Here is a 25,871-nt window from a genome sequence, read left to right as displayed (position 1 = left end):
GGGACAAGGGGATGCTGGTGGGCTTTGCATCGTAGCATGCTGATCCAACATTGTGCTAGACGAGGGAATGCGAGGCAAGGGACAGGAGCTGGCAACTTAGGCCACGGGCATGCTTCGAATGGTCTCATCTCACCGTTGGCCAGTTGTGGCTTGCTTCTTGTTCTACGACCATACATCATAGTCCGCGGACAGACCTCAGTTGGAAGATCTGTGTCGCGGTCAGGATGCAGCGGTTGGAGGACCTGTGCCGCGGTTACGGTGCAACGCTTGGAGTACCTGTGCCTCTATTACCGCTAGCCAACAATTCATCACTTGAAAGTTCTCATTTTTCTTCCACGATTTAAGGATTGGCTCAAACAACCTATCATTCTCGTCATGATCGATCCACGTCCTACCAAAATACCTGATTATTTAAAATTTAGATTATAAATTATGAATCACACGGATACCATACTAGTTAATTTTTGATATATGGGAAAGAGATGCACAATTGTCAATTGATGATATTCGCGCACCCAGAAATTGCTCCAATCGGGCTGAAAGTTCTACGTAATAGTGTAATACGGAGATACAAAAAGAGGCCCGCCCGAAATGTCGTAGTGAATTTCAAAGCGTTTTCAAGTTCACTCCAAAATCACAACTACAGTAGAGCTCCATTTGCTTTGAAGCTTTACCGACTGTCTGAGCTTCTCATCCAACCTTAAAATTGATCTTCCATCTTCAAAGTTTGCATAAACCCTAAAACCCTCCGATAAACCCAAATTCTCCCCTTTTCACATTTTTAATCTCTCTGAAAATTCAATCTTCGCCCAAAAATGTTCACTCCTTCAACGACGAAGAAGAAATCGAACTACAGTACCTTCAAAAATCCAAATGCCACCCAGCAGAAGACGATATCCTTCGATTCTTCGCCGATAACTCCGCTTGCGGCGAATCGTAATTCCCTTACCGACGGTTCGATCCCTAATCGCCCCCAAACTGGCACTCCTGCTCCTTGGGCCTCTCGCCTATCTGTTCTTGCCAGGTCCCATCTAATTCCTTAACTATACATTTATAATTTCTGAGTTTTTTGTAGTTTTTGATGTCCCATTCTATCCTAGTATTGTATTTTAGTTTGGTAATTGGAAAATTGGCGGATAGTTTAACTTGTGACCAAATATTTCAAATGAAAATGAGATATTGCCTTCAGCATCGGCTGCTTTTGGGTAATAAGGATTTTTCTACTTTTAGCAACTTTTAAAGCTTGTAGTTCTGTCATAGACTCATTTCAAAAGCTTTATTTAGTTTCCATACTTCTACCCAAGGTAAGCATATAGGAATTACCTTACTCGATCGAGTAAGTATGCTTTTGTTTTGTTAAGTAGTTTATAATGACGGGTAACTGGTGCTTATGGACGATTATAGTTGGAACGGGGGTGGTTAGGTCATTTGTGCTTCCACGTATAAGGGCAGTGCGTTTCGTATACATAGGCGATACACCAGAGCAAAATTGTATTGTTGGAGCTTCTGAAATGAGCATGGTTGTGTTACAGTTAGAAAAGTTTGTATGTATGTTTGTATCGGAAGGGGGGTGGGGGGTATTTGGCCTTAGATATACTGAAGTAGTTGGCAACTCGGCATGTCATAAGTTGTTCAACACTGTTACTTAAGAAGCTGCATGTTAAAGCGAAGTGATAAAGTTTGTACTGATTACTTGGTGACTGGATTCCTGAACAAAGAGCAGTGCTGGAAATATTGCCGGATGATATATTTTCTCAAATGATGATGGTACACATTACAAATGTAGAATTTGATATGCTGATTTTTTGATGTTCTATTTGCATCGTATTTTAAATGTGTATACGCTTTTCTATCGTCCGTGTTTATTAAATAGCATTTTTTGATGGCCGTTGCTTCCCTCTTCTGTTTCTTTTCTAATTTAAGATAAGTTCTAACTTGGTGAGCATGATTCATGTTCTTGTCTTTCAAGTTGAATTTGTTTCCTGTTATAAAGGTGTAGCATTGGGGGTGACTACATGGTGCTCGGACTTAAAAATGAGTATTAGACTTGAGAGTTTTACGTTGATTTTTTTTTTACTTGAAGATATAGGGACAACACTTATAACAGTTACGAGATAGACACAAGGATAAGAATACTTTCTTTTGATGCATTGGTAAACGTAAGTAGGAAATCATAAAGTATGTGTGCCGTAGTTGATATAGGGCCTATAGGCACTAATATTTGAAAAGTATGCCCTGTTCCCATAGCAAAAAACCAGCAGTATTTCTAGCTTTATGTCTATTCTAACCTTTGTATACCATCTGAATCTTGAAATAGGGATCATTTTGGGTAGATTAATGTTTGTGGCTTGCTAACAGCATGAATTTGCATCTGTTTACTCAATGGTAATATCAATATTTGATGATAAGGATATAGGCCTGTGGAAGGGGCTTGTATTCAGAAGCAACTATCATTGTTGGACGCACTCTAGACGATATGCTTTAGTAAACGTAGGGCATTGTTTATAAGGGGAATTCATTTGTTTGATGGCTCTTATGTTGGGCCTTTTTAAGTTCATTGTTTTTTTCATCATCATCAGCCCAAGCTTTTGCTTTGATGCTCCTAGAGATTGTTTTTGTGTTGTTGAATTAACTGCCATTATCATTGGCAGTTTGAAACAGGACAGAGGTAGTGTTGGAAGTTCTTATTTTCTGTTTCAATGGCTTATTGTTGTGTGTTAATATGGCCAGAATCCCTCCAGCAAAGAAAAGTGAAGACAATAGAGAATCAGCAGAACCTGTGTATGTTGGAGACTTTCCACAAGCTGTTCATGATGAACAGGCAAATGTCATGCGGAATTCTGTCCCAGGTTAAAGATATAAGTTTGGTTTTTTAGTACAACAAACATTGCCTTTTTGGGCTGCCTTTTGGGAGGTTGAATGTTTTCTGAACAGGACACTGTTGGTGTTGGCAGGTGATGCATGCATTGCTGGTGGGATGGACAAGGAATATGGTTTGTCTTGGATGATTTGTGGAAGTAAACTTTTTGTATGGAGTTACCTATCACCTGCTGCGTCGAAGAGATGTGTGATTCTTGATCTCCCATCAGATGTTTCCGAAATCAGCAATAGAAATGCATACCTTGGTGATACTTGGTTGCTTTGTCTCATCAATTGGGAAAATGTTCACCAGAGCAGCAGTTTTGTAAAGCAGTTGACCTCAGCTGGAGTCGTTCTATGCAATCAAAGAAGTCGAGCTATTGTGTATTGGCATGATATATATTCAGATGACAGGGTTACTCCTAGAATCAGTCTTGCATCTCCTGAAGAGCTGGGAATTTCTTCAATGGGGAATGGAAAAAGTCCTCCGACCCGATTGCAATCAGACAACAGGCTAGAAAGCCTTTCATATAATCAGAGTGTTTTTAATTCCTTGATTGTCTCTGCAATCCCTTCCAATTACCATGCTTGTGTTGCACTTGCCACTAGTTCCAACGGTGAATTCTGGCAATTTATTTGCAGTCCTGCTGGAGTTCTCCGTCAGAATGTATGTCATATCTTGTCAACTTCTATTAGTGGCTGTAGTCATCCTTCTGTGAGTAAGGGGTATCCAAGATCTCTTTTGTGGCGTTTTCCATCCCTACAGATGGAAAATTCACATAGGCAGTTTTTCTTATTAACTGATCATCAAATACAGTGCTTCAGCATTGAACTTTCACCTAATCCAACTTTGTCGAAACTCTGGTCCCATGAGATCATCGGCACTGACAATGATCTAGGAATTAAGAAAGACTTGGCGGGTCAGAAGAAAATATGGCCTTTGGATATTCAGGTAGATGAACGTGGTAAAGAATTAACCATTCTTGTTGCTATATTTTGCAAGGATCGTCTAAGCAGTTCAAGCTACACACAGTATTCTCTTTTGACTATGCAATACAAATCTGGTTTAGATGAAACCTTAAAGGGCTTTACGTATGGAAGCGTGTTAGAGAAGAAGTCCCCTGTACAAGTTATTATTCCGAAGGCAAGAGTGGAAGAGGAGGAGTTCTTACTTTCAATGAGACTGAGAGCTGGGGGAAAACCTTCAGGATCGGCTGTCATACTCTCCAGAGATGGAACTGCAACTGTCTCCTATTTTTGGAGAAACGCAACCAGGCTTTACCAATTTGATCTCCCGTATGATGCTGGAAAAGTTATTGATGCTTCCGTATTTCCTTCTACTGATGATACCGAGGAGGGTGCCTGGGTTGTACTAACTGAGAAAGCCGGAGTCTGGGCTATACCCGAGAAGGCTGTTTTGTTTGGTGGAGTTGAACCTCCGGAGCGAAGCTTGTCACGCAAAGGAAGCTCGAATGAAAAGACTAGTGGGGAAGAAAAAAACCTTCTGTTTTCAGCTGGTGTTTCTCCTGGGAAAGCTGGTGTAGATGCTCGGGATATTGATGCTATGCAGAGGGCTGGGTTTACCGGGGTTGTTGGCAGGAATGCTCAAGATGAAGAAGCAGAGGCCTTACTGAATCGCCTGTTTCATGATTTTCTCTTGTCAGGCCAGGTTGATGGGTTTCTTGAAAAGCTGAATAATGCTAGGGCATTTGAGAGGGATGCAGAAACTAATGCGTTTGCTCGGGCAAGCAAATCAATTGTTGATTCGCTGGCTAAGCATTGGACAACTACCAGGGGTGCTGAAATTGTTTCCTTGGCTGTTGTATCGAACCAACTTGCAGAGAAGCAACAGAAACATGAAAAATTTCTTCAGTTTCTGGCTTTATCCAAGTGCCATGAAGAATTATGTATGAAACAAAGTAAGTATGTTTCTTCTGATATACATTTCTGGAAAAAAAAAAATAACACAAGAAGATTCATCTGATTTATCTAAGCAGGTAAACAATAATTAACAATGAATTTCTGGAAATAAATTTTATGCTATTACCTGCCATTTTCCAAGGAGTACTTGGATAAAAAGTGAAGACTTCAAATTCTACGGAATTCGGTAATATGTATTCAGATCTCTTAGGTGATTGAAGATTACTGCTTTTGTGTGTGTGTGTGTGTGTGTGTGTGTGTGTGTTTGTCTTTTCTTCGTTGTATTGTCTAATGTATTTGTGAGTGAAAATGTGGATTACTTGTTTTTTCTTTCTTCCTTTTGCTTTCTCTGAGCACCAAGACACCAACTCTGCACAGTCTAATTTTTCTCGACTGACAAGTGCACCATCAATAATCTGTTTTCTAGGGCATGCTCTCCAAATTATTTTGGAAGATGGTGAAAAGCTGACTGGCATTATTCAGCTTAGGGAACTGCAAAATATGATCAATCAGAGCCGTTCAATTGGAGTCAGCCCCCAGCTTTCAAGTGCCAATGGGGAAGTTTCAGGTTCTTTATGGGATTTAATTCAGATAGTTGGTGAGAGAGCCCGCAGAAATACCGTTCTTTTGATGGATAGGGATAATGCTGAAGTGTTCTACAGTAAAATCTCTAATCTCGAAGAGGTATTTTATTGCTTGGACAGGCACTTGGATCACATTGTAAATGTGGGTCAGCCATTTAAGGTTCAGGTCCAGCGAGTTTGTGAACTGTCAAAAGCATGTGTGACTTTACTCCGCTGTGCTATGCACTATAAAAATGAGCATCATATGTGGTATCCACCTCCTGATGGCTTGGTGCCTTGGTATAGCCACCCTGTTGTGCGTGATGGGCTTTGGAGCATTGCGTCTTTTATGATTAAAATTTTGGATGATTCATCTGGAATTGATTTGTCTTCTAAGTCAGATATATGTTCTCATCTGGAGGTTCTAGCTGATGTAGTACTAGAGGCATATGTTGGTGCTATCACTGCGAAAGTTGAGCGCGGGGAAGAGCATAAAGGCCTCTCAGATGAGTATTGGAGAAAGAGGGATACACTTCTTGACTCCCTCTATCAACAGATTAAGGTTTTTGTGAATGCTAGATTCCAGGTTTGGCTTTTCTCTTCTTTACATATAAAGTTAGTATTGCCAACCAATGTAGTGTTGTTAGATGCCTATTTCCAGTTCTGTCTCTTCTTGGAAAGTAAGACCTTTTTTTAAAAGAGAAGCATAAACAAGGAAGGACAAGGAACTTCCCATGTCCTTTACTAAAAAATGTCCATGAAGACTACACATGATCAATGGAAGATGTATACTTCCCGCCTGTAGAAATGGCAAACAGGCGGGGTGGGTGTGGGTACTCCCTCCCCCATACAAGCCAATAGTTTCTACACCTGCCACCTACCTGCTACCCATGACGGGTACAAATATAAAATCCATGGCTGGTATAAGCTAAAATCCACACTCACTCTACCACCTAAGTGGATATCCACAACCAACTCTTACCCATCTATTACCTTCCATTTAAATAAGAAAATTTGACATGTCAATGCAGCGTATGACATGACATAAGACTGATAAGATTACCATACAAAACGATGAGAAGCTTAAGTTACTTCATTTTTAACGGTACAAAAGAAGGACAAGAGCCTAAAGCTACTGCATCAATGGGCAAAGAATATGAACTTCAATTAAAATTCAATTATGAAATATAAATCTAAAGTATTAAACTTTTAATCGAGAAGCTTCAACCAAATCTTAACAAAATCAATCTAAAAAACGGCAACCATTACCCAATGGGATGAAGAACGTCAATCGAATTACAAAATAATTTAAAGAACTCAAATATAATAAAGTACAAAAGATGAATTTAATCTACTTGTTTCCTTCAGTTTATCTCTTACTCTATACTATACTTGTTTACTGCGAAGTCCTTCATCCACCACCGCCACAAATACATAATCCAATTAAGCATGGATTGAAGCAAATCTTTACGATCTCGCAAATCAAAAACAAAGATTCAGAGTTCCCCCATTAAAACCATTAGGACACAGTGGGAAAAGCTTGCAAAGAAACTGAGAAAGTTCTTGGGGTTTAAAAGGAAAAGGTTACTGAGTCTTTGAGATAGAAAGGGAGGCGTGAATGATTGTTGTTTTAGTTAGGGTTTTGAGTTTTGAGTTTTGAGTTTTGAGTTTTGAGTTTTGAGAGTATTGTTTATATTGGCTTATGTATGGGCTCTCAGTCTCTCACAGCCAGGGTATTAGAACACAAGAGATTTAGTTAAGTCTTAGATTTGGAGTTGAATAAATGAAAAATATTATAAAAAAGTAATAATATAATGCGGGTACGGTTGAGAGGATGGATGCGGGGCCAATCAAGCGTGTATGGGGCGGGTATAACCTAAAATTCTCCACCTACCAACTACCCATGGCAGGTATGCCATTTTATATCCATACCCGCCTAGTCCTACTACCCCTTAAAGTCATATCCATACCCGCAACGCTTATGTATGGGCTCTCATAGACTGATGTTTATGAGCTACTTTCCTAAAATGGACCTGAATCTCCAGAAGGGACTACATTGTGTGGATTATTGCGTGGTTAGATTGCCAAAAAAGGCAGGGGAATCGAGATCTGCCCATACGCTTGTTCCACCTTTGGAAAATATCCCCTCATTTTCAGATGTTGTTGGAATAACTCAAGCTTCGAAATTGCCCCAAACTTGCTACTACTCCCTCCGTATTTATTTAAGGGATACACTTGCTTTTTCCGGCCGTATTTATTTAAGAGATACACTTGCCATTTTTAGTAATTTATCAATCCCACTATCTAATTAAATAATCTATCTAATATATCATATGTCTCCCACCCTATTAAACAAATAATTTCAGAATTACACCCCACCCTCCACCCCCTTAAAATGACATGGTCCCCACTTGTTTATCTATTAAAATATCTACCCAACCCCACTTGTTTTATTACTTTATTTCATCCAATTTTTTTTCTTAATACTCGTGTCCGGCCAAGTGTATCCCTTAAATAAATACGGAGGGAGTATTACTTTATATTTACCTTCTTCATATACAAAACAACAAGGCAACGAAAACTACTATTGTATTTGCTGACAAATCTTCATAATTAGCAAGTTCGTATGTGTTAGAAGAAGGGGGGGGGGGGGGGAGGGGGGTTAGGTGAAGTGTATCTGTATATCTATTAGGTAAATTTGTATTTCCATGTCGAGTCACCTTGAAAACTCGTGGCCCAGTGAATTTCATGAAAGCACAACTCTTATGTTGTGATGATGGTGTATTCTTGTGAAATTTGTTATTATAGGTTATTAGAGTGAACTCATTGTGGTCTCTTTTCCTTTCTTCTTCATTTTTCTCATTGTGAACTCATTGTGGTCTCATTGTGGTCTCAATATCCACTACTTGTTAAAGAATAATAAAGCCATCCATATTCACCTAACATATCCACTACTTGTTAAAGAATAATAAAGCCATCCATATTCACCTAAGGATGTTTCCTGATGGTGGATGATTTTCTTGATAGGTCGTTTCATGGTCTGAGATTCAAGAGTAGCTAATTTCTGAGGGGGATAGGTGGCTGAAAGGAAAAAAAAATACTACAGTACATGTCCCCCTTCTGGAATAGTGACTAGTGAGTCAATAGAAAAAAATTACTGGAGAAGGTAGTTCTCTTTGTTTTATAATTCTCTTTTCTCAGTTTTCTTGGGGTTAGGGGTTGCAGAATGTGCTCTTTGTTTGTGGACCTTGTGAGCTGTCTTCTACTGAGTTTGTGACTTTGTGATTGTCCTCATTTCAAAGTTGATTTGTCTGTGGTGAGAGTTAGCACGAATTTTGAATTTGATAGCTTTTTTCATTTCCTCCCCGTCATATTTGTTTCAACTGTTGCACCTATCTAACTTCTTCTTTAATGCAATTGAATAGCCTGAAAATAGCAACCTGGGTAAGTTATTTGTTCTTTTTTTATCCGCAAGTTGAGGTCGACATTCACACCCCAGTTTGTGTTTGTGCTGCCATATCTATGTTTATCAAGATATTTGGTCGGTATAGGCATTGGTTTAGTCCCCCCCCCCCCCCCCCCCCCCCTAATTTCTGAAAATAACAAAATGAGTGTCAAGACTGCAGACTTGATTTTGATAAACTTTGTATTCTGCAGGATTCAGTTGTTGAGAAAGAACAGAAAGAAGTAATTCTTAGGGAATTATCGTCAAATTTGTTGTCTGTTGCAAGGCGGCATGAAGCCTACTGTACTCTCTGGAACATTTGCTGTGATCTCAATGATTCTACTCTTCTTAAACAGCTTATGGTACAGTCTTTGTTTCCAGTTCAGTGGAAAATTTCTGTTAAATTGCTGAATCTCTGCACTTATTGCAGTAACTCCTTCTGCTTCTTTTTATTGTTTAAGTTTTCTATGATGTAGAAGATATATATGGCATTTCCCCTCATGATTATGCTTTGTAACATTGTTAAGTGGCCAGGTGGGATACTTATCTTTCTTCACTTTGAGAGAACTTTTTGCTCCCTTTTTTTTTCAAAACAATTTCTTTCTAAGTGTTGCTTAAAATATGGAGAAGCAATGTACCTCAAATATCCTAAATTTTTGTACAAAAGGATTTAAATCATAAAGGTATTTATTTCTTCCTGTCTTTATACTAAGTTGGACATTTTTAAGTGGGTCCCTGACTTCCTGTACCTCCAAGTTAAGATTTCTCCATACTGGACACATGGAGTTGGATTCATACCCCAATCAAACACCTGTTTAAGTCTGAGCATCATAAATTAGGATTAAAGGTATGTGTTAACTGATCCCAAAACTGTCTGAGACATCTGTTATCTTATGAGAATCTTGATTTGTGCTGATTTCTTTTGATAAGCAATATAGCATTCATTGGCTGCGTGTTTCCTTTTTATTAGTATTATAGCATAAAAGCAGCTTCACCTGCCAATTTGTTGAACTTCTCCCTTGTGCGTTCTGGATCCTGATTAATATGTCTGCAGCTCTAATAAACTGCTTGTTGTTCTTTATCCAAAAAAAACTGCTTGATATTTGAGCTTGCAACTGCTGTGATATTTCTGTTTGAGGACTTCATTGTTGTTAAATAGAAACCCAGAGATCGAAGATGCTTGTTTGGTCTCGAAAAAGAGCTTTTTATATAACAGTGATCTTCTATCTCTTGCATATAGTGTTTGTCAGGTGACAGAGACCTTACTAATGATTTTCCTTGTGCAGCACAAAAGCATGGGAGCAAGAGGAGGGTTCAGTTATTTTGTTTTCAAGCAAATGTATGAGAATGGACAATTTCCAAAACTTCTGAGGCTAGGGGAAGAGTTTCCTCAGGAGCTTGAAACTTTCCTAAAGGACCACCCGGATCTCCTATGGTTTCATGAAGTTTTTCTTCATCAATACTCTGGTGCTTCAAAAACTCTTCATGGTTTGGCACTTTCTGGAGATGAAAGATCGTTTTCAGCTGCTGGAAAGGAGGCAGAACTAGATTCTGGAACAAAAGACTTAACATTGCCTGAAAGGAAGCGTCTCTTACATCTGTCAAAGATAGCTGCTATTGCAGGTTTGTTGTGTCTTGCTTTGTACAACACTTTGCTCTTGTTTTAGTAATTTTTAAGTGCAGCACTCCATCTAGTTGTTTATATCTACGGAACTCGTTAAAGTGATGCAATTAGAAGCAGATCTCTGCTGCTGGGTATATAACTGTGGTCCGTGGAGAATAAGTCCACTGATGCTGCTAGCTGGGTAAAATTTTCTCCAATTGAGTCTCCAGACAGGCCATTGGTTATTGAAAGTAGCAAAATCTGTTGTTGCCAGCCACGATAAATTTTTCCGGCGCCACTGTACTATTTCCAACTCCTAGTGGCATGCATCATTTTTTCCTCTCACCTTTGGTTAAACCATCTAAGAAGATTTTTCAGAGTATATATTGGATTTGTAAAGTTGCTGATTGAAAGCTGTTATGTACGAGGCAGCTACCTGGTGGCATTCCGTGTCCTGTAACCGTCCAAACGTAACCGTTATCAGAATTCATCCTGGGTAACACCCCCACTCAAATGGTTAGCGAGAACCTTAGCCAAAATCTTACAAATACACGAGAAAACTTAACAGAGACTAAAATCTGTTACATTCACTGACCTTTCCTTCATAGAAACTATTGTGATAAAAGTAGAGTTCATACTCTTACATCTTACACACTACCCTCAAGCAAGTCATTGTTAACCACATCCCAACACTGTTGTAAATATATCCTCTGTAAAAAACAGGAAACTTGTCAATTTCAAATAGCCTCTTTAGACTAAACTATGTTACTTGAACTCTTTTTTTCATCTCAATTACCCGTGTTGGACACTTCAAAACTTTATTTTGGGTCAAAATCATGAACACGGTTCACAAAATAGCCGAGTCGTGAACTTGGACACGTACTCGTCCAGACACGAGTATCCGAGTTTGAGTAACATAGAGCCTGGACACTATCATCTCCAAAAAGAAGGGGCTCCAACATAGATAAAAATGCGGTGTCGGTCACGGTCGCGGAGTCTCGGTAACGGAAATGATGCGTTAGTCGCGGACCGTATCGCGGTTGTCGCGTAGGAATTTGAAAAAGAAGCCCCATGTCAACCTCAGTCACTACTCACTACCTACCCTAGTCTCCCTCCCCTAAACCGTACACGTGACATAATTAAATGAATTCCTTTGTCTACCTTCTCTCTCCTCTCTTGTTTAGATCTGAAAATGGAATTCTCTACTCTATTTCAGTGGAGTCTCTCCATTTCTTTCCTTTTTCCCTTTCTTTTTGTCGAGAACATGGGGAATTCGGCTGAAAACCGAGTAGATGTGAGGCTAATAACGTTTAATGCGGACAAAATTCGTTCGGATCGGTTGAACCGGCCGAGATCTCGCCCTTTTTAAAAACACCTTTACAACTCGGGATATCTCGTATCGCCGGCCTCCAAAACCTAGTTAAATCGGGTGATACGAGTTAACTCGGGCGAGTTTTTACACCATGGGCTCCAATCTAGATCAACCTCTGCATCCATAAGAAGGAGATCACAGAGGATGAAGTTTCCTTAGAATTACCATCTTGCTCCCTGAAAGTATTCTCTCTCACAATTTTAAGCAACTGAATAAAATGTTTGCTTCTCCTCCAGTGATGAATGCCGCTCTTTTAAGAGGGATTGAAAGTGTGGGAGAGTTAAGGTATTGTTTCTAAGGGACACAAGGGCAAGTACATCTGTTTTAAGGGTCCTTTGTTTGGTTAATCAGCAATTTTGTGATGGCACTCACAAATAAGAATAAGGTATGATTTATTAGAAAAGTGAAGCTTAAAACCAAGTTTGAGGAGGTGTTTTGTTGAAGATTTGGAGTTAGCATTACAACACTAAATTGGTAAGATAAGGTGATTCTAGTTCTAAGAATTTTTTTGAACGGTATTGTGGGAGGACCGGAGGAGCACTTGCGTTAAAAAGTTGTAAGGTTGCTTTAGGGATGGTTTTACTTAAACTAAGGTTATCAGGAGAACTATGCAGTTTTAGTAGACATCTTTAGAAGACATGGCAGTTAGGAGTTGTAGGTCTAGGATGAGGGTTTTGTTAGGAACTTTGAAATTTTCACAGGTGGGGATAGGCTAGAGGGGGTGGAGGGACATGAAGAGTAGGGAAGGTGAGCAGTATTAGGTTTGGACGTTGGACAGAGCTAGGGCGCGGGCAATTGATGGCTTTAGTTGAAACTTTGCACTGCTTGTCGAATCCTATGTTTTTGAGGTTGTTGGGAAAAATATGAACTCCAACTACATCTCTCCTTTTCTCAAGGATCAATCTAAGTTGGGATAATTGGCCTGTATTTTTGTGCTAGAAGTTATGAGTTTTTCATGAAATTGCTAGCATAGTAGGTTAAGGGGTTGCTCTTCTGCATGATTATGTATTCCTACCGTGCTTTTCAGGGGAAGTCAGTTCTTGTCTTCTTGAATTAGGATTACTAGAATTGGGTGAGCGTATTGGTTTTTAAGCTATATCTTTATAAGGCTTACGAGAGCCCGAGTTGGGCCATTATTGACGTGGTGCGTGAGGAGGGGGCCCATCATACGGTGAGCATTAGATGCACTTGATAAAAGGTTCTCTTCTAATGTTTTGTTTTTAGTGACGGATACAGTCATACAGATTCCTAAATAAGTGACTTTTTTCATCAACAGGGGCTGTAGGAGGGGTCATATGTCGTATTTTCTCTTCAATGTAGTGTTTGATGTGTTCAGTAGGTTTCTAAAGAGGGGTGTGCAAGAGAAGATGTCCATGTTTCCCATTAAGAATTCAGATGATATAATTTTGTTCCTAGCTACTGTCTGGATGGTTTCAAGAAAGTCATCACAATTTAAGGAATTTTGAATAAATTCAGGGATGAGGGTCAATCTCTCTCTTTGTAATATTGATGGTTTAGATCAATATTTTCTTAAAAGATTTCACTAATTAACAGGGAAAAAAATCCACGGGGGAGGCATCCATGTTCGAAGTATTTTTGGGGGCACTGGGTTTGAAGTGGAATGAATTGATAAAAAGCTGTTTCTCCAAGGTGCAGGATGGGCTCACTAGTCAGTAGTCACTACAATCTTGTTTATCTAGTGTTCCTCTATACTGTCTTCCTCCTTTTAAGGACTCAAGTAGCTATTCCAACAAAAATTTGAGCATTTCATGAGTGATTTCGTGGAGTCAGGGATTGGTGGTGAAAGTTTTGTTTTGTAAGGTCATTTTGGTTTTCTGTGATGGGAGGATTGGGGGTCAGGGAGGTTGGCGTCAGAAAAAAACTGTCCAGAGTCCAAATAAAATTGGGTATCAAGAAAAAGTACGTGTTGTAAAGAAATGGGTTCGGCCTCTTTTTATTTATTTATTTATTATATTATATTTCTTATATTTTTTTATCCCTGTTGGTCAAGTTTAAGATAGGAAATGACTGGCATGTTACTTTTGATGGCAAAATAACTCAAGAGAAAGTTGTTTGTGGGAGCCTTAGTTTGCCTTTTTCACTGTTCTGAAGATGTTAGGGATACACTTCAGATTTTTGCAGTTGCCAATAAGAAGTCGTGGTGCAAGTTTTAATGTGTCCTGTGGTGCATTTGGCAAGAAAGAGACACAAGTGTCTTACTAGGACAGTAGGACCCCCTTTACCGTTCAACTTTTTGTGATAGGGATATAATGTTCAGAATTCATATTACCTGTTTATGTGAACTTAGTATCGTATATTACTTCTCTAATGGTCTGTGGAACAATGATATTTACAATCTGGCAGGTAAAGATGCTGTCTATGAGGCAGAAATAGAACGTATTGATGCAGACTTGAAGATTTTGAAGTCACAGGTATCTCCAGATAAACTTGTTTACTTTACATTACTGATAAAGTTTTAGGACAAATTTTGCGAGGCTTGATTAACCTGGTGCTTTTCATTTATAATTCTATTGAACATAGTTCTAAATATGGTGCTTTAATAAAGGTTTCCTTGTGAAAGCTGTTCCCACTGTTTCAAAATGCAGGACATCTGGACATGTTATGTTTTTAATCATTTTTTCACAATGTAAATCGATATTTAAAAACTATTGTAGTCCTTCCATTCCATATCAAGGTTAGACAAGTTTTCAAGAGGTGTTAATTACTACATCCAAGTAATAGTCCATTGGTGCTTTAGACAAACAATAGTCCATTGATGTTAGGTGACAGATAATGTGGAACAAAAAATGTTTGTTAAGTGTCAAGTATGATGGAATTGAGGGAATAATTATATTATTCAAAGCTACAACAATTTTATTGTCTTTTTCTTTCCCTATAGCCATTTAATTTAAATATTCTCTAATCTATGTGCTACACTGCTATGAAGTGCAATATAAAATGCTCTTTATTTTAAGTCAGAGATTATCATTTTCATGTAATTTTGATTGATAAGAGTGATAACTGACCGAGTTTAAGAGTGATTGTTTGGGGGAGGGTATAGTCAAATCATACTTTTACCAAAATTTGAGTTATGTCTTAGTGGGTTAAGATTAAACTCATAGCCTAGGGATCTTTCTTGTCTCTGTACTTCGATGTAACGTCACTGTGATCCATATTCTGAAACCTGCTATTCACATCAAATCCCGTCAACCCACAATCAAAGTTCTTGGAATGGTTGGTGTCAGTGATCAACACCATAAGAAGAGGTCATGCTGATTACCTATCAGAAAACAACCTTTTAGTCAGCCTATAAGCAATGCTAACATCATTTAAAACCAGTAGCTGTAAGTTTTATTTCTCCTCAGGAGAACAATTACTTGATAACATAGTGTCATCTGACTCATCTCCTAGCCATCTTAAGCATTTTTAATTGACTGCTTGATAACTTCTTGCCATTTCTCCATCCTCCCAAAAACAAGCAACGAAAAAAAGTTTTATTTTTGGACATAGTTGGATCCAGCAATTGTTGTTGTTTTGCTTTGTGCTTATGCCTCATGAATTTTTTTGCTTAAGCTGCAAGTAGATGGTTAAGTAATTCTGCCTATTGCAGGAGGATATCTTGAATCTGTATCCTGACGACTTAGAGAAGCAGAAAATTGGACGTCGACTCCTCCCTCCTTGGGATCTTATAAAATTGTGCCTTAAAGGTCAGACACCAGAGCTGTTATTAAGGGCTTTTGATGTGTTTGCTTGGACAAGCTCTTCCTTCCGCAAATCCAATAAAACACTTTTAGAAGAGTGCTGGAGAGGTGCAGTTGATCAGGATGACTGGCAAAAGCTCTATCAGTTTTCCATAGCGGAAGGTTGGAGTGATGAGGACACAATACGGGTTCTGCAGAAAACAATGCTTTTCCTGGCAGCAAGAAGGTGTTATGGACCGGAATCTGAAATGTATGATGGAGGTTTTGATGAAGTGTTACCATTGAGGCAAGAGAGCAGTGAGCTGCCAAATATGCAAGATTCTGGTTCTTCTGTTGAAGTGATTTTGATGCAGCATAAAGACTTCTCAGATGCTGGCAAGCTAATGCTGACTGCTCTGATGCGGGGAAGTGAACAAGTAGATATTGGTGGGGCAGACGGGCCAATTCCCATGGAGTAGTAGCAGTACGATGATTGTGATAATGTAGGAGAGCAGGTTTGTATCTGAGGGTTTATGATCCCTTCCAAAAAAATGAAAAAGAACTTTAGCATAGATTTAGATTTTACTGTAAATATGAGCATCCTCTAGTATCATTAAAGGCCTTGCAGACATACAGTTTTGCTGGAATCTAAAGATAACAAAAAAGAAGAAGTGAAGTTATTTGTTGGAGTAAAATATTGGTTTTATCCTTGAAAAACAAGAAAAATCAGAGGTTCCCCTTACGGCTGCACATAGTTCAGCCAAAGTTAGAAGACATCTACTGTGTACTGTGGAATAGCCAACATGTACCTTGTAGAGTTGTAGCACGTTATTATTATTTGAGTGAAATGTACCTTGTAGCATGTTTACTATTTTTAGCTTTGAATTCTGATAGTCACAAAATTTGATCAAAATTCTATTTTATCGTTGCTATTTTATGTGGCATTTCAGTCACTGATGGCTTATCATCGAGTGTTTCCTGCAGTATGGTTAGAATGTGCAACGGGCAACAATGGGTAAGAGTTGAAGAAATTGTATTTATTTCTGAATGGAGCTTTCTTAGATAAAATCCTAAATTTACAAATTTTCACATATTTATTAGTACAATGCTAGCTTGTATAGAAATGCCTCTAGGACTATCAGGTTGATCTCATATATGATATATGCATACACACACTAATTAGTAATGACAAATTAGCTTGGAACTGTGTATGAATGTATGTATGATCGATCGACCATTCTTAATATAAACAAATTTCCTTTATCTCCTCTAGATACTCTGCGCAAAAAGTTAAAAAAGTTAGCAGCTTTTATGAGTACATAGAATATTGAACAACTCCTCGGATTGATACTGATACATACATAATAAGTCTTGCAACTTTGTTTAATAAGAATTTAAAATGCGTAAATTTATTCGTATTATATACTTTTTTCATAAAAAGTGATTCTAGATATAAATGAATGAATCAGTTTAGCAAAAGTAAAACTTACCGAAAATCCTCATCCAAATAAGTAATGTATAGAGAGCCATACTGAGTTCTTTCTGGTGCCTTAACCGGTATCTGCAAAACAAAACCTCCCTATAATCAGCCAAAACACACTTCATTCGGATAAACAAGATACATATGGTAATCATACAGATACACTGCTATCCTAATAACTAACTCTTCAGTCATCAGTATTAGGCTTGTTGCATTTATTTCATTGTAAATGATTTATTCTATTTTAACTTCTCTTTGTTTCTCTTTTATTAAATTTCCTACCACCCATTGCCCAGTTTTCGTGTTCTCATACAACCCTCAACGCTTCTACAAACTTCCTGCACCAAATTGACATCTTTAAATTAAGGGGCTAGGTCAGAGAAAAAGACAAGGTATAAGGATAATGCGTTTATGTAAAAATAACAGCTTATTGAATACAGAAGGGAACTAATATATGCAAATAAGCAGAATCATAACGTGTAAGTATGATTATAAATTATAAGTTAGGAAGATTACCAGTCCCAGTATTTTGAAATAATCAAATTTCACAGACACCTCTCTTGAATTTTTCGGCAAGAGATCTGCTGTTACCTGAAAAACATCTAATGTAAACACACGGATGAACAAGAGAGGGTACTACTGATCATTTGGTCAATCCACATTGTTTTATGCAACAGAGGAAGCAAATACTATATCAATAATGATCATCAGCGAGTTTTAAAATAAAAATGAGTTTCTGTAAACTAAGTATATACTGTATTAAAAAAGAAACAGGCTTCTCAAAAGTGGCAGCGTAAGCTACATATGAGGCCCGAGTTATGTACTTAAAAACTACTTAACAAAATTGAAGTATGCTTGAAAGTTGAAACAACTGAAGAAATTAAGTCGTAGTTACAAAATCAGAAAAGACGTTATCTACAATTTCAAAGGTACTTCATACAAAAACATAACAACAGAGAGACAAGGAGCATGCAGGATTTAGAATTTTCAAAGTTAAATCTTGACAGATGAATGACATTTATATAACTTTAAGGAATCCATTCAATTTAACCTGATTAAAGAATGGCCATGTCTCCATATTTTGGGCTCGAAGAGTGTCCAGATTGATGGCTTGGTAGTTGACCCTTGATCTTAAGAATTTAGGTCTCTGTCAAACTCCAAGAAAAAGGGATGAGCAATTCAGCATGCCTTGAAAAAATTCTAAGTATTGCTCACAACAAGCACTTATTATCTTAATTTGAACCCCAACTTGCAGAATTTGTCAAGTAGAACAATTCAAAGAAAAAAAAATAAAAATTGAATGGGAGAATCTATTACCTCAGTTTGTAAGATTGATTTGGACGTAGTGTAAATGAGCTCCCACTTTCCATTCAGTAAATCAGACTTCAGTGGCTCTTTGGTTGGATTTACTGCTTCAAGCTTGCGCGTAAGCTTATGAAGACCATAAGTAAAGATACAATCAATTAGAGCAAATTACTAAAGAAGACTGTATTCTTCACAGTTTCTTCAACAAGACTATCTTGAACCTAAAATTGCTAAATTCTAATCAGCTAAAAGGACATGGTTCTTATAGGACTCAATATCATCATAAATTTATTCCAACATACAGTTAACAAAATCAGCATACTATTGCATTAACCAGAAGAAACCTTGAGAGGAACATTTAAAAAGAACATACAATAATGTCTACAACAAGAACAAATATAATGCCAATCCTTAATCCCAAAGGATGCAAAACAACTTTATCAATTCAAAGACATAAAAAGTCAGCAAATTAAACAAGAGACAAAACCCAACCAACCTGATCAATTCTCTGCTGGTCTTCAGGATTGGCATCAGCTCCTTTATCAAGGGGCACAATGGCCTCAAGAAGCTCATCTTTTATAGTTTTGGAATCATTGTTTTTGGTAAAGAAAGAAGAAATAAAGGATACTCTAGTTTTGCTACTAATTCTTGTTCTTTTGCAGTCCCCAGCAGGATGAGGCTTATTTGCAAGATGGGGTTTGCTTGGAAAATGAAGGGTTGATGGGACAGAGGGATGAAAGACAGGCAGAATTGTGGTAGGATCATTTGCAGGTATAATTTTGGAGAGAGAGGTAGAAGATGAGGCCATAATTGATATTACTCTTGTTTCAGAAGTTTGTAAGAGTACATAATTGGTTGTGGGGTTGTGAAAGTTGTGGCCTGAAACAAGTAGTTATTCTTCACTCTTCTAATTATTAGTACAACTTTTGTTTTTAAAAAGGTTTCCATTTTTGATGATCAAGACTTATAAATAGTGCAAATCACACCTGCCCCTCTTATATCCCATAAACTCACCTCTTTTATTTATGAAAATTGCACAAACGATGTCAATATACAACAGTATTTACTAATATCAGCGATTAACCTATCATCTCTCGTTCACAAAAGTAAGGTACTCCGTAATAGGAACAATAAAATTTTCCATCCTGTCTCATAAAATGCTCACTTTCAATTCTATTTTTTTCTTTCTGAAAATTTTGCTTAACCAAAGTAAAAAAGAAAAATTAGTCCTCACTCTACAATCCATTTTATAAAATCTATATGTGGCTCTTCAGAAGTTATGATTTTTCTAACTTTTGAAGATTTACCTCCTGATAAGCCAACAGAAACTGCCACATCATCATAAAATAATTGGTAGGACCAAGTCATGGTTCATTCTTAACTCATGAGAAGGGAAATACAGATCAGCTTATATGGTGCAAATTAATTTGTTCTTAAAGTGACTGTGAACAGATACATGAGGCCAAAACACGTACTGAAAAAACAATTAGTCATTGAATTTCAGGTTAGACAATTTAGAAGTACAAGTATACAACACTCACATTTTGTACTATACAAGCCTATAAGAGTGTAATGTACCAATGTACTGATATTACAGTAACAGTTTCTGATATAATTTGTGTATAAAAAAATAAAAATAAAGAAGAAGAATCAAAACTCATGTATTGCTCCAGAGCATTGGCTTCTTGAATATGTCCTCATAGAAGAGAGGACACATGATCAGTTGATGTTCATAGATTTGATCGTTAATTTGGAATTCTGTATGATCGATCAACCATTTTTAAGATGAACAAGTTTCCTTTGTCTCCTCTTGATACCCTGCACAAAAAAAAGGTGACACTCTTTCATCAGCGACAAACCAATTAATAAAATCAGAACAGCCACAATCTCGAGCAATTTCGATCAAAAGACAACTGTTTTTATCCTCGATCAATATCATTAGTTGTGTAACAGCAAAAATATATATAAGTGAATGGAACCCTTATCTCACACTTCATTTACATCAAGAAACCTAAAATCTCTCGAACTACTATCCATAGAGAAAAAGTTAGAAATACGTGAGATGAAATATGATCACAAATGGGCTTGTGATCATACTTTTTTGATAGGAACTGGCAAATCAGCTTGAAATACTCATAACAAGAAAAGAACAAGCGGAACTCCTAAAAATATCAGGATTATGTTTCTTGAATGCCGCCTCTCCGTATCCATGTCCAATATCGCAACAGTTTCTCCATGACAAATTAACCAAAAAAACATTTTATATTACAACATAAAAGGGGAATTAATTTAAAAGATATTTACTAAAATCACCAAATATTAAAACTAAGAAAAAAATATCAATAAAAAGGGAAAAAAGTAATTAACCAAAGAAGTATTATTGTGTGTGCGTTTTAACAATCATAGCATGCAGAGGATAATCTTCTTGAAGTAGTTCAAATTGATACACAGCCAAAACGAGTGATTGTTCTCAGAAACCCTAATTTAATAACTGATCCGGCACGAAAGGTTCAGATGTATCAAAATTCAACGAAATCCTACCAGTCATGGGAAGAACAGAAAGTAAATAAATTTAAGTGGGAACTATGTAGAAACAAAGTGTAGTATAAGCAGCCTGTATATTTCCTTCAGAAATGCACATCAATTAGCATGGACACACTGCTTTCCAGTTATACAACCTTGTCCCTAATAGTCACGACTAGAAAGAAACCACCCAAAATACTAATAGTTCTGAGTTGTGACAGAAGTAGAAATTCTACACTTCTGACGTAAGACTTCACTCCTACCGTTTCACATTAACTGTCTTAGTTGGTAAGACAAGTATACAAAGAGTTAAATAGGACTAATAATAATAATAATAATAATTAGTTCCAGTAGAGTTGTGTATTAAACACATAAAGTGATAAAAGGACAGTTAGAACTTTTGATAAATGGACCAAAACAACACATAGGAAAATCAAAGTGAAATGATGGGGGTATACAGTTACAATGATAAGAACATAAGATATATAAACAATAAGTAGTAAGTTTATTAAGTACTCCCTCCGTTCCAAAATTATAGTCTTGTTTTCTATTTCGGGCGTCCCAAATTTATAGTCTTGTTTTCCTTATTTGGACATTACTTTTCCCACTTTATATTCCACTTTCCCATACACTATATTCCACTTTTTACACCTTCTCATACACTATATTCCACTTTCCCACTTTCCCGTACACTATATTCCACTTTTCTCAAAACCCGTGTTTTTAGTCAAACGGGACTATAATTTTAGGACTGAGGGAGTATTAAAGAGTAATTATAAGGATACAGATAGAAAGACTCAAAAGAGTTATACTAGTATGATGGTAAAGGTAAGCCATAGTATTATCAGGATGTCTTAAAAATAAGTACGTGGAGACAGGGTATAACAAGGTAAACACAAACGACGAAAGGTGAAAGGAATGAAACCACAAAAGGGCTAGAAAAGCCTGTAGATTGGGACCTCTATCATAATATCAAATAGTAAATATTTTTTAAAGACCGAAGTTACTTGATCAATGCCAATAGATCATAGAAACTGTGACAAGTAAAAGCACCTGTTCAGGAATGAAACAGTATCTTGTGCGTTAAGTGCATTTTCGCCCAGCAAATTCAAAATCAGGGTTATTGGGGAGTATAGCAAAGATATTTATCATCCAAGCTGATAGTTTTTGGATCAATGGTTTTTTAATCTAATGCATGTCTCACTTTTCTTTCATCATACTGTCAGTTTTACTTATGTCAACGAGAAGACGAATGTTATAATAGAGAGATGAGATTGATTCACATGTTTAGCACCCTATAGGTGGTTCGCACTCAGAATTCACGTCATGTTTATAGCTCATTCTCAATGCATATATCGAAATATATATTTATGTTGCAGGTACAAAATTCCCTGCAATACGCACCGTAAATCTTCATCTAAGTAAGTGATTTCCAATGAACCACGCGCAGAATCTGGTGCCTTAACAGGTATCTGCAGATGAACAATATAATTAATCACACATGACTAGAAAACAAGATACAAAATGAACTTTCCTCTAAAAAACAATACAAATTTGACTCATTTTTGAGGTGCCAGTCTATACTAATGACTGAATGGAACTTGGCACATTTCACACACTAGGTTTTCCATAAGAGATACAGCTGACTTCCTACCATGGGGATTAGGCTTTAACAATGAGGTGATAATGATAACATCAATATGGATCTTAATGGTAACCAAATCATAAACAGGAAATATCAATAAATTTTTAAAGGTGGAGAAACGGTCATTGATTAGTTCAATCAAGGTGACTCTAACAAGGGGGAAAACCTACTCAGAGACGATGTAAATTATCTCAATAGTTTTTTCTAAAAGAACAATGTGAAGGAAAACTTATACGTGAAAGGATACATATTGATGCAATTATGCAAAGCCCTTGTTTGTACTCCCTCAGTCCAACATTACTCATTACACTCACCTTTGAACAAAGTTTAAGGCGATAAGTGGTTGTTTGGTTATCAATTGTTATTTTATTGAAAAAGTTGATGAGATAGGAGTTAATGGGGTATTTTTTTAATTTAATGAGAGAGGATGTGGGGACCAAGCTTTTGTTAGTGGGAAAAGAGGGACAATATAATAATTGCGGGGTCATTCTTCATTTGGAAGTGTAACAAGTAATGTGGGACGGATGAAAAAGAAAAGTGTAACAGGTAATGTGGGACATGGAGAGTAGTAAACAGTAAACGTACAAGATGTATACTTGAAAAATAGAACCACAACAATAATTACTTGATTCTCTGTAATGATTTTGATAAAAACTAACTAACTACATTATACTGTAAACTATAGTGGAGGAATTACCAGCCCTCCTATTTTGAAATAATCAAATTTCACAGCTACTTTTCTTGAATTGACGGGAGTGAGATCTGCTGTGACCTGGAAAACATCCATATGAACACAAGGATGCATTAGTAAAGCAAAAGAATAAACCCTTTGGTAGAGAAGGTATAACATCTGTCATGCTGGAAAAGAAGCATTTACCACAACATACAGGAAATTGGTCAGCACCAAACACCATTACGGCATTAAGTGATTCTGATTGAAGGGTCATAAGTCATGGACCATGAATTTTTGGACCAGTAAGCAAGCGATAAAAGTTTAAAAGTTTAAAGTGCATGTTTGGATGAGATTATGAGGGATTAACAGATAAACTTGTCATAAGATACTACATACGAGCCTGAATTTGATGTATAAAGTGTGTTATGAATGATGAAAGGAATAAACAATTCAAACCAATCAGCTTTCTCAACAAATAAAAAAAGGACACAAGCTTAGCAATATACAAGGGCACTAAAGGATCATAAGTCATGACCAGTAACACCTTGAGAAAACAGTTTTTTGGAGCCCTAAGAATTATGTATATGGACCCTTCGTACTGCATTACAAAAAAGAAATAGCTTAGCAATAGCAATCCCTTATCACTTGTAAATTGCAACAGCAATAAGCAGGAGAGTGAGAATTCACAGAGAATAACACAAACAATACAGTCATTAAGTCGGCATACTTGTAACTGAGCAACATGAAAACAATAGGTAGCAGTATTACCTGGTTGAAAAAAGGACCAGTCTCCATATTCTGTGCCCGTAGTGTGTCCGCATTGATTGCTTGGTAGTTGACTCTTGATCTTAAGAATTTAGGTCTCTGTCAAAATAAAAAGTGGAAGAACAGCTTACATAACTGTATTCAGGAATAGAACTTATAGCATGCATCATGGTTTTAAGCAAGAACTACAAGCTCAGATCATCTTGTGAACTAGGAACTAGAAAGAACTACAAGCTCAGATCATCTTGCGAACTAGGAAGAACTTATGAAAGAAGCTTGAATCATGGTTTCAAGCAAGAACTACAATGCTCAGGTTTTCATTAAGTGCTAGTTTCATTCAAAAACTATAAAATTACTTTCTGACTACATGCTCATTGCATGAAAACTGGCATGTACAGCTTAGGTATAATCGCTTTTTACTCTTAGTTGTTTATCCTAGGTAACCACAGACATATGTTAATGCAGGTAGACTGTTCTCCAACTCTCCATTATTTTTGTCCATATGCAAGAGTACATGAAAACACTTTCTCAAAAATAGCTTAGAAAACTACTCCGTATAAAATAACAATAGCTGGCTAGCTGGCTAACCAACAGAACCCTGGTATTGCAAACGTGTAGTACATACTACATAGCCTAAGGTTCAAACTTTTTTAAACATAAAAATAAAATATCAGCTTATAACATTATGTATGTACACTAGAACCGTGTATTCCTTGAAAGCACAAGTGTGCCCTTTGGCAACAATTTGTTTTTACTATCTACCAATTCAAGCAATTATCACTGTACAAGCTCAACACTTAAGTTGTAAGTGGCACATGTGAAGTAAATGAACTGAATAGGATACCACATTACCTGAGTCTGTAAGATTGATTTTGAGGTAGTGTAAATGAGCTCCCATTTCCCATTCAGTAAATCAGACTTTAGTGGCTCTTTCGTCCGATTCACCGCTTCGAGCTTGCAAGTTAGCTTTTATAGACCACAAATAAAGATAACGATCAGGCCAAATCATAGAAAAGAACTGCCCCTTTCAGAGTTGCAGTTATCTTCAACAATACCCTCTAATAGACTACAAACTAAATCACTTTTACAGCCACAGTAAATGCACCTACCTCTCATCTGCTAACCAGCTTTCAATTAACAGCTAAACATCAACACTAGTCTACAGTCCTATATAACAAGAATGGCTTTTTTTCCACAAAACATGAGGGCAGTCCAATTTAATTTTCTTTTGTTGGATTTTATTCCACCATACCAAACATCTCATTATACAACTCAAATTGGTAATGGGGTGAATAGAGCGCACAATTAAGAAAGAGGTCAATTAGCTTGCTTAGTCAAAATATTCAAGGGTGTTACTCTAGACTTCGAATCCCGTCTACTGTTTACATAATATTGAAGCATCCATATAACATCCAAAATGAGAACAAATAAACCAAAATTTCGTAGTCAAAAGAAATAACAAATTCAGGAGAAAGAAGAATTGAGGAAATAACAACCTGATCAATTCTCTGTTGATCTTCAGGGGTGGCATCAGCTCCCCTGTCAAGGGATTGAATGGCCTCAAGAAGTTCAAGTTTGAGAGTTTTAGCATCTTTGCTTTTGGTCAAGAATGCAGGAAAAAAAGATACTTTGGTTTTGGTACTTCTCTTGCTGCTGCATTGCCGAGTTAGAGGCTTGTTTGAGAGGTTTTGGGAAGTGGGTTTTGTTGGGAATTGAACACTGGATGATGAAGAAGAGAAAAAAATTGGGGAAATTCTGATTGATTCATTAGCAAGTGAAGAATTGGAGAGAGATACAGAAGAAGATAACGCCATGGATTGGATTGGTGGGTTAATGATTGTGGTGTAAACATCGTTAAAGAAAAATATTTGCGATTTTGTGAGGCAGAAAGCTACCACAAACTGGTGATAGAGATCACAGCGAGTGAGCGAGGGCCGAGGTTTTCAGTATTTCTAAAGGTCAAAAGTTGCTTGTGGTCAACGTGGACAAAAGTCACCCTATCAAATACGGAGTATTCAAATACCAAGTACAACTTTTT

General features: G+C 37.2%; 3 protein-coding genes across 3 annotated transcripts; 1 reads left to right on the top strand and 2 right to left on the bottom strand.

Annotated features, from left to right (window-relative positions):
* The first annotated feature begins 550 nt into the window (after nt 1–550).
* LOC110805732 (nuclear pore complex protein NUP133) lies at nt 551–16,313 on the top strand. The gene is made up of 8 exons (XM_022011355.2): nt 551–1,024; nt 2,731–2,849; nt 2,955–4,778; nt 5,207–5,928; nt 9,000–9,149; nt 10,074–10,410; nt 14,127–14,194; nt 15,373–16,313. The coding sequence occupies exons 1-8, from the start codon at nt 816–818 to the stop codon at nt 15,919–15,921; spliced, it is 3,978 nt and encodes a 1,325-aa protein (XP_021867047.1). The 5' UTR covers nt 551–815; the 3' UTR covers nt 15,922–16,313.
* A 145-nt stretch (nt 16,314–16,458) lies between these two features.
* LOC110805734 (probable plastid-lipid-associated protein 4, chloroplastic) lies at nt 16,459–19,142 on the bottom strand. The gene is made up of 6 exons (XM_022011356.2): nt 18,724–19,142; nt 18,240–18,353; nt 17,974–18,069; nt 17,439–17,513; nt 16,933–17,003; nt 16,459–16,720 (listed from the first exon to the last, which is right to left on the bottom strand). The coding sequence occupies exons 1-6, from the start codon at nt 19,033–19,035 to the stop codon at nt 16,636–16,638; spliced, it is 753 nt and encodes a 250-aa protein (XP_021867048.2). The 5' UTR covers nt 19,036–19,142; the 3' UTR covers nt 16,459–16,635.
* Nucleotides 19,143–19,699: 557 nt separating this feature from the next.
* Nucleotides 19,700–25,748, bottom strand: LOC110805735 (probable plastid-lipid-associated protein 4, chloroplastic). Its single transcript, XM_022011357.2, has 6 exons — nt 25,330–25,748; nt 24,686–24,799; nt 23,837–23,932; nt 23,093–23,167; nt 22,155–22,222; nt 19,700–20,045 (listed from the first exon to the last, which is right to left on the bottom strand). The coding sequence occupies exons 1-6, from the start codon at nt 25,645–25,647 to the stop codon at nt 19,973–19,975; spliced, it is 744 nt and encodes a 247-aa protein (XP_021867049.1). The 5' UTR covers nt 25,648–25,748; the 3' UTR covers nt 19,700–19,972.
* Nucleotides 25,749–25,871: the final 123 nt, after the last annotated feature.

This window comes from Spinacia oleracea, chromosome 2 (genome assembly GCF_020520425.1).
Source record: "Spinacia oleracea cultivar Varoflay chromosome 2, BTI_SOV_V1, whole genome shotgun sequence".
Lineage (NCBI taxonomy): Eukaryota > Viridiplantae > Streptophyta > Magnoliopsida > Caryophyllales > Amaranthaceae > Spinacia > Spinacia oleracea.
Note: the sequence above shows the minus strand (reverse complement) of the source record. Positions and strands in the feature narration are given on the sequence as shown.

Coding starts and splice junctions, on each gene's coding strand:
- LOC110805734 (XM_022011356.2), bottom strand. CDS start 19,035: ATGGCCTCATCTTCTACCTCTCTCTCCAAAATTATACCTGCAAATGAT. Junction 18,070..18,239: donor AATCAATCTTACAAACTGAG/GTAATAGATTCT, acceptor GGAGTTTGACAG/AGACCTAAATTCTTAAGATC. Junction 17,004..17,438: donor ATTTCAAAATACTGGGACTG/GTAATCTTCCTA, acceptor TTTGTTTTGCAG/ATACCGGTTAAGGCACCAGA.
- LOC110805735 (XM_022011357.2), bottom strand. CDS start 25,647: ATGGCGTTATCTTCTTCTGTATCTCTCTCCAATTCTTCACTTGCTAAT. Junction 23,168..23,836: donor CTGGTCCTTTTTTCAACCAG/GTAATACTGCTA, acceptor GATGTTTTCCAG/GTCACAGCAGATCTCACTCC. Junction 22,223..23,092: donor ATTTCAAAATAGGAGGGCTG/GTAATTCCTCCA, acceptor GTTCATCTGCAG/ATACCTGTTAAGGCACCAGA.
- LOC110805732 (XM_022011355.2), top strand. CDS start 816: ATGTTCACTCCTTCAACGACGAAGAAGAAATCGAACTACAGTACCTTC. Junction 1,025..2,730: donor CGCCTATCTGTTCTTGCCAG/GTCCCATCTAAT, acceptor TAATATGGCCAG/AATCCCTCCAGCAAAGAAAA. Junction 2,850..2,954: donor CATGCGGAATTCTGTCCCAG/GTTAAAGATATA, acceptor TGGTGTTGGCAG/GTGATGCATGCATTGCTGGT.